General features: G+C 43.0%; 1 protein-coding gene across 1 annotated transcript in view; it reads right to left on the minus strand.

Moving 5' to 3' along the window:
* Positions 1 to 715: 715 nt before the first annotated feature.
* The window catches only part of NPTX2 (neuronal pentraxin 2), a 17557-nt gene continuing 9828 nt past the window's right edge, over positions 716 to 8444 (minus strand). The window contains exons 4-6 of the mRNA XM_019542158.1: positions 7198 to 7442; positions 4948 to 5127; positions 716 to 1475 (exon numbers count right to left, since the gene is read on the minus strand). Coding sequence (XP_019397703.1) covers positions 1248 to 1475; positions 4948 to 5127; positions 7198 to 7442 — 653 coding nt within the window. The 3' untranslated portion in view covers positions 716 to 1247. The remainder of the gene's footprint in view (positions 1476 to 4947; positions 5128 to 7197; positions 7443 to 8444) is intronic.

Below are 8444 nucleotides of genomic sequence, written 5' to 3' on the forward strand. Positions count from 1 at the left end.
TAAAATGATATATAGCTTTATAAATTTCCCCTTTTTCTTTAGAATAACAAAAGTATTAACTCTTTTCTGGTACAATATGTTGCCGTCTGCAAACCACAAACCGGACAGTCACCAAGGCCAAGAAAACAACATCTTTCCTTGCAAAGTACTGAAAGAAAACAGTAATAAAAATACTTTTAAGTCAGCCCAATGCTTACAGAAGTTCTGACAACTAACAAGAATTGAAAAAACCAAACACATTTGTCATAATACACAGGACCATCATAACACAGAGAAGTGGTTGTCAGAGAGACTTATGTTTGAAAAAAATTATATGTATAGTGATTCTCGGCAAGCAGAAACTGAACTTTGGCACTTGCTCATAAAGGCCTTTCAAAGCAAAACAAAACCAAAATTCACTTAGTAACAGTTTGTATAGCTAGAAAGAAAATACACGGACTAGAATGGTGGACAGGAGAGAAAAGAAGTTTACAAGTCAAGTAACCACAAAGTCAACACGCTTATCAGCTGACAGGGAAAACAAGTAGAGTCACTACTTCAGCTGAGGATTTAGCGCTTTCTAACTGGGAGTGGGATAGCATTTGCATCCTCCCATAGGTGCCTCCTTTATGTTATGTCTCACCACAAGACGGGGCTTTTAATCTCTGAGCTGTTAAAGGATGCCCTTGAAATGCCCATAGCAACAGAACAGCCACTATCTGTGGGGTTGTTTTTTGTTTGGTGTTTTTTTTTTTTTTTAAAGACATGGTCTCCATGGTGTACTGATCACTTCATTTCTTTCAAATGGCTATAAAAGTGTTGCAGACGTTCAGGGAGGAAAGATTCATTACAAAGTTTACATTAAGATTATTAAAATGTTTGTGCTTCATGGCAAAGGGGCAATTCTTCCAGTGGATGTAGACAACATTCATACAAGATTTTCCTCCCAGAAGGGTCAATGTACCGAGCAAGGGCCTGATCCAAAGCCTGTTGAAGTCAATGGGCATCTTTGGATCATGGCCCAAGGTGGCAAATGCTGCTCAAGCCCCAGGTGCATTCTTTCATCCTCAGGACCCATGCCAGCAACCACCAGCTTTATCTGTGCCCAGGCAGTTTGCTCAGGGTTTGTTTTTTCAAAAAGGAAATTCTTTTGAGAGGACAACTTGGGGAGAGGAGAGGAAGTGCTTCAGATGTCACAAAATATTGTCCTAATAAAGCGGGGCACTTGAATGGAAATAAAAAAAAAAAAAAAAAAAAAATGATTGCAGCTATAAATCTAGCAGCCGCTCTTCACACGTCTCCACAGGCCACTTAGTTGCACCTCCAAACACATCAACGTTGTTATCAACCCAAGGTATGATGTTGCCAGGCATGTTGGTAGAGCAGTTTGCAATATTCACGATGTCTTCTGCTTTTAAGACCCTGTCCCATATATTGAACTGGCTCATCTCCCCAACGAAGGCCTGAGTCGCATCAAATCTTCCTCCAACTGTATCCTTTATGCATACAAAAATTGGGATTAGTTGAACAGGTCATGTCATTTTCTCCTTTACACTTAAAGACACCAGTCAAGCTACGAGGCAGTGAGAAAATGCAACGGGAATAAAAACCTACTCATCCCAAAAGGGAAAATGACTATGAATTTCAGATTTCACCAAATACTTCTCTGTCAAACAGACAGCTAGCACAGAGCTGGAGTGGTAACAACACAAAGCGAGCAACAGAAAATACCCCTTCCCATAGCAAATGGCCTCCCTGTATGTCAGGTATCTGTGCATGTTCATCTATTGAAGCTGGGCACACATAGGCCAGCCTTTAGAAAAATTAGCTCACCTAGAACTCAGTTTCAGTTCTTGCACAGGACCAAACGTTATGGACTCTGCCAAGAGCTGTGTACATTTAGAGCACTGGCCCCAACCTCTGCTGACTCGCGAGCACAATACCGAGCAGGTAAAGTGCTGCAAGCAACACTATACTTTTCTCCCTGTCAACTTTAATTTAAACTCATTTCCTGTGAATCTGGAGGGCGTTGCAGCAAGTATGTGGTGCCAGGAAGCTATGGGCTGCTTTGAAGAGCTCAATCCAGAAGACTTTAAGTAAATATAATAAACACCCACACCACCCATTTGCAGGGATTTGAACCCGGGACTCTTGGCTTTGCATGCAGGAGCCTTGGGTGCTTGTACCAAACGGGTAACTCTGTTAGCTTGGATGCAGTTGCACTCTCAAACATTTTTGCATGGTCCAGGCAGAACAAAGGGACAAAGCTGCACCACACAAGCATGTCATATAAAAAAAAAAAAAAAAACTGATAGGACCAGTTACAGCCAAGCATTATGAGCAGGCAGCATGAAAGTATCAAAGCAGAGCTTGAGCAGTCCTTTCACACCGAACTGGAGCACCTACCACAAAGAGTCTATCACATTTGCTGAATTTACCAAACTGTAGTAAGTGCTGGGCCCCAGGGACAGCCATGATGCCCCCTGGTGACCACATGGCTCCTCCTCTCCTTTGGCCCCAGGGTACCCTCCCTCTCCTGCCATCCCTTTGTTGGAATCATAAGAATGTGAAAAGGGAGGCTGCCCAAGGGTCCTAGAGCAAACCCTAATCCATCAGCAGCTCCCTCTTAGATCCTGCTGGTCCCAGGCCTGCACTTGCATTTTGCGGGCCCTCCTTGTCTGTGCATGCCTCCAGGGCACCTCTTGCCTTACGGACTATTTCTGGCCTCCAATCTCCCCTGTAGCTATGCCCATGCCTCGCAAATGTTGCTATTCAATCACTCTCCCTTGCTGGGGATTTGGTCTTCACATTCTCTGCCCTTTTCTTCTCACTGGGCACTCTAGCCCAGGCCCACTGTACCGGACCTGGCTTCTTGGTTCCAGCCTTTGTCTTGCCTGCTTCGGCTCTGAGCTTTTGGCCCTGGCGTCTGTCCTTCTCGGGCACCAGTCCCCCCGTGGCGCTGTCTCCACCCCACTTGGGCACTACTGGGACCTGCTCTACCCCTGATGGCCCCAACCCAATGCACCAGTGTGAACCATAACAAAAGCATAAGTCCTCCGGCTACAACACAGACTCCATACTGGATCTGCACATAAAGCCTCAGTTCCCCGGCTGTACCAAACTCCACCCTACCCCGAGCCCTATTCCCCTGCAAACCAGCAGTATCCTACTTGCATTCCCCTAGGGTAGCCTGGCTGTCAGCCTTTCTTCTCAGGAGCTCTTCCCTCTGCAGTCTACCTGGCCTGATTGCCCACCCTAGCTCCGGCCCCAAGCTTAGGTGCTCCCCAAGCCCTGCCTCCTTCCCAGCCACCCACAGCTCTCATTGAGCCTGATGAACAGCCTGCCTGTCTGCCTGCAGCCAACCCCTGCTCAGCTGCCTGGGCTCCATCTGCTGCAGTTTCTCACTAAAGGTAACAGGAGCTCTGAGCTCTCTGGTACACAGCTGTAATAGGTTTATGGCATGGATAAGCATCTACTAGAAACAGCAACCAGGACCAAATTTGTTTCCCACTGCCTAATCCAGTTTTGAACCAGGCATACTGCAGTGTAAATTCAGCTTGCATTTTTTACATATAGCCAATAATGCCATGTCTTGAGAATTTTCTTCCTGAATTACAAATACTGAAAAGAAAAGAAAAATCTAATTGGGAAAGTGCATGGTCTTTGCACTTTAATTAAACTTCATTGACTGATTCACTTTTCCCATTTGTAGGCTGACAGAAGTCACTTGGTTTACTCATTATTTTGCTAGGAAGCTTACAAATGATTGTACACATTTTCCTCGCCTTATGAATAGTCTGTAAAGGCCACTACTACTAGTCAAACAAACAGCAACATTTGCAATAAAGGAGTTGGCTACGTAACTCATTTTGTGCCTGTTTTCCAACTGAGTGGCTCATGTAACTAATAAGAGTACGAATGGAGCACCTTTTTTTTTCCCTTTGTAAAAAAGAGTGGCCTATACTGCCTCTTTGAAGATATGCCACGTGTTCTACAGCCTCCAGGGGTTCGCCTCCAAGATAGGACTAGTTATACCAACAGGCCTCTCCATCACATCCCCTCCGTGTTTGGTACTCCCTTGGTCGTTATAAAAGAAATAGTCACAGGAAAAGAAAGGGGCATCCTGCATTTACTCCTTCCCTTGAAAGGAGAATATTTAGTTTGGCCTCAAGATGATAGCTGTTGCCACTTCAGCTACACCTGACCTGCTCAAACCGCTGTCTACCACCATACTCAGCTATATTCTAAACTGGCTCAGTTGATCCAGGCCTTTCCCTTAAATTTTAATGACCATCTAGCTAATAACTATCTAATTTCAAAAGGACTGGATTCAATGTATTAGTCAGACCAAGGGCAAAAGGTAACAAACTAGTGCTTCATGCATCAAGGTAAGATGGAGAACAAAAGAGTTCTTAATTACCGTATAATGAATATTAGTGCAAGAGAAGCATAGCGTGTTAAATACCAAATATACTGCATTTTCTCACTTGCGATATGTCCCCAGATAAGCTAAGCACCTTGGTTCTGAAAGGCAGAATGAAAAAAAATCTTTCCTTGAACATACTGGCGAGTGGCAGTAAGTAACCCAAAAGCAGCAGCAAGAGAGCCCAGCATGCCCCGTGGAGCATGTACAGCGTTACTTTTGCTCCTCCTACCTCTTCAGAGGCTTACACTGCAGAAGTTCGCTTATCAAATTTCCGCACTTATACACACCCCAATTTCCAGCAGCTGATTTTTGGGTAGAAAGGTGTGCATGTTGTAGGCAAGAAAATAGGATATTGCTTGCAGAGCATTTCTCAGCTACTGCACATGCAAAAATGGGATATTCCGTTTTACAAACAAATTCTTTTCCTACACCTTCCAAATTCAGTTTGTATTTGGGAACTTTAGCTTTCTTTAACTGTTGTCCTTTGAGAGAGGGAGAGGAATTCAGCCATCTTTACCCCAGCAAAGAACCAGGTCACTTACCTGCTCCTGACCCAGGATCAGAACACCTCCTGGTTTAATTGGGTGCCAAGGGGCTAAATTTTCCCCAGTGCCAAGCTTCTCTCCATCCTGAAAAGCCTCCCACATTCCATCTCTTGTCGTCCACGTAACACAGATATGATGCCATTTTCCATCACTAATGAACAGAGGGAGTTGAGCTACCTGTATGTAGACAACAGCAATGAATGCCAAAGACCTGGGTCTGGCTACTCGTGTGGACATTTCTCCCATGGGCCAAGGTTTCATTTCTATTGTAATGCCCTCACAGTTTTTCAACCCCATGCAAGACAAGCATTCATTTCTACCAAAACGGTAACAAAAAAAATCATCCCTAATTATCCCAGCTTTAGTCTCAGTGGCTTCAAAGGAGAGAATATTCTCAAAAAAGGATGGGTGGAGGAATATGCAACAGGCTAAGGGGAGGGAAGTTGTGGGGAAGACGACAACGGGTGTCTGGCATAAAACTACATGAAAGGTACTGGAATCTAGACAATTATCACTCTCGCTGATACTGGATATTAATCTGTAGCTTCTCTGTTGTTGTTTAAAACCCTCAGTACGTTGCCCTGTCCTTCCACCCAGTGTTCATGTTATGCTTGTCCATTATCAGTCCTGGAGCTGGCCTGTGCTTTTTTGTAGAAAACATCTGCATTTGATTTTGTAGAAGACACAGCTGCATTTGATTTGCAGAGGAAATCCTCCTATGCCCACAGAAGTCCATGGGAGCTTTACCATGGGCCTCAAAGGGAAGCAGGATTTGGTTCCTTTAGGAACATGCTCCAAAACCCACTGAAGCCAATGGAAGAATCAGACTTTGGATCATATCCCTTAGCACGGACATATCCCTTGGTGCTCCACACTGCAAAGCGTCTAACCTCACACGAGCAGTTAACACAGCAGGCTATGAAGTGCCAACAAATGAGAGAAATTTTTACAGTTTAAGATAAGCAAGTTCAAAGATTCAACTCCCCCCCCAACAAAACATACAAAAAACCCATGCACACCTTTAACATGACATTTTATGAATATTTCCAGAACTTCTGCAAGATTGGGAACCAAATGAATTGCACTGTAGGTCTCCTAGCAACCCTAGTACTACACTCCCAGGGATTAGGTGTTTACGAGACTATCAGACTAAGGAAAACAAGGTACAGGGCATGCCACGTTATGATGAATTTACTTCAGCCAGATTTCCCCCCCCCACACTTATTTGGCCAAAAATCCAGATTTTTGGCCAAAAGATCGCCTGAGGCTTAGGCAATTTTCATCTGACCATAATTCCAACTGGGTAAAAAGAAGGATGCAAAGAATACTTAACATAAAGGCTTTGGGGGCATGTTTTTGGTTTCCTATTTTAAGTGTTATTTTTACATGTTGGGTTTCGACATTTCTGCTCTTTTCACAGGTCTCATGTTGCAGCACGCCAAACGCCTCAACAGGTGTTCAGTGAAACACTGCGTAGACAAAGGCAGCAGCCAGGAAAGTTCAACATGTTCTTTGTTACTATTTTCTCTTCATTTAAGATTTAGACATGAAAATCTTTCTTTGGCATAAAATTAAATCAGAGAATAGATTCAGTCTGGTTTAGCGAGGGTGGCAAACTTACAGCTTCAAACCAAAATCTTGACCCAGCAAAAGCTGCAGGACACAGTCTTCAAGACACACTATGCCCCAAAGCCAATGATCTACACACCCGGTTCAAATAATAATGTTATCACTAAACGGCTGCCCACAGAAGCCACATTTAAACTACCAAAGAACCGCATGCAACTCACAAGTCAGTTTGGCCATCGCTGTGATGTACGTAACTCCTATTAACTTGGTAGGAATTTGTTTGATCCTGCTTATGGGTTTTGCATCAGCAGGTCTTCAAAGAAATTACTTCACACTGGTCCAACCGAGAGCAGACAAACCCAATAAATTTAAAATCAGTTTGCAATTTCAGTGTGCAAGCAAAAGGTGAATGCATATATAGCTACTCCACACTGCTGTTCTCAAGTAGAAATCTATACGTCACCTACTTCTTCAAAACCCTTCTACAAAAAAGTGCCAGAGCAGGTTTTTTGGCTTATTTTTGCTTTCCCTTTCTTAGAGACTTTACATCATGATCCTGCTCCCTTTCAAGTTAACAGCAAAATTATTAGAGATGAACAGGGCAGAACTGGGCCTCACAAGACCACCAATATTGCCTTTTACTTCAGCTGCACATTCTAGAAAGGAGTTCGTTCTCACCTTGTCGTTAATTAGCAATTCGATTGGGTTGTTCCCCCACTCTATCAGCACTATTTCATTCGCCTGCCCAGGGACAGCATAGGAGAAAGGTGTTCCAATCCCAGGGGAAGCACTTGACCTCAGCCACAAGCACACGGTGAGGGCATACAGCTCCGGCAGAGTCTTCTTGATCTTCCCATATAAATAATTTGTACGAAGGGGAAGGGAGACTTTGAATTCATCGGGTGATTTAAATGCACTGTTACCTAGAGGTACATTGAGAAAAGAAAAGCGTTTATATGGGTGATAATTTCAGATTCAGACAGTGAGAAAATCTTAAATTCTGTAAATAATGATAATCATTTTCTAGGTTTGCCCAATTTAAAGAATGAATGCACAAAACTGCAAACTGATGATGTAAAGGGCCCTGCTACATGTTCAAATTCAAGCTGGATAGAAACCAGCTACAGAGTTGTTACGCATTTTCAAGCACTACATTTATAACGGGTTGGCTCTTTTTATAGCTAGATAGTCATTTTTAATCATGTGATAATTACTTTGTATGTGTAGCTGGTCTAAATTTATTGCCTGATTAACCAGTCAATTGTGTGATAATTACTTTGTACTTTGGTCAGCCAGTCTTTGCACATGTGGCCAGTCTAAATTTATTGCATGATTAACCAGTTAATTGCATAACTTATGTCACGTGTAGCAGAGGCCAATGTCAAACCCCAAAATTTGAAAACCTTAATTTTGGCATTTCCTATGTATAGGCAGATGGATACAAACTAATTACATGATCCCGTGTTTTTTTTCTGTAAAATACACGTAGCCTCATTCAGTGCAAAAAATGGATGGTGTTCAATTAATGAGAAACTATTCAATATTTTTTTCTCTTCACTGTTCAGTGCAGAGCCCAGGGCTTCTTAAGTGCACACTACTCTAAAGGCTGTTCTGAAGACAGAATTATTTTTTCCCCCCCCTCGGGGACCTTTCTCTGGTGCTCATTACTATGGTATCCAAATGCTTCACAAACATTAGTTCATCTTCACAGTACACACGAGGCAGATTTGTTTCCTTTACAGGTGAGAAGATGAAGCATGGGGATGAAAATGAGAAGTAGCCACTAATTCTGAATGTCCATTTTGAAATAACTAGACCGTTTTCACAGAGATTAGTAAAACTGATTTCCACATAGTGGAAAAATTGATAGAAAGAAGTAAAGCAACTCCAAAAGAGAAAAGATGAAGTTCCAAAGTTTTCGGGGG

Source organism: Crocodylus porosus, unplaced genomic scaffold (genome assembly GCF_001723895.1).
Source record: "Crocodylus porosus isolate Cpor-Errol unplaced genomic scaffold, CroPor_comp1, whole genome shotgun sequence".
Lineage (NCBI taxonomy): Eukaryota > Metazoa > Chordata > Crocodylia > Crocodylidae > Crocodylus > Crocodylus porosus.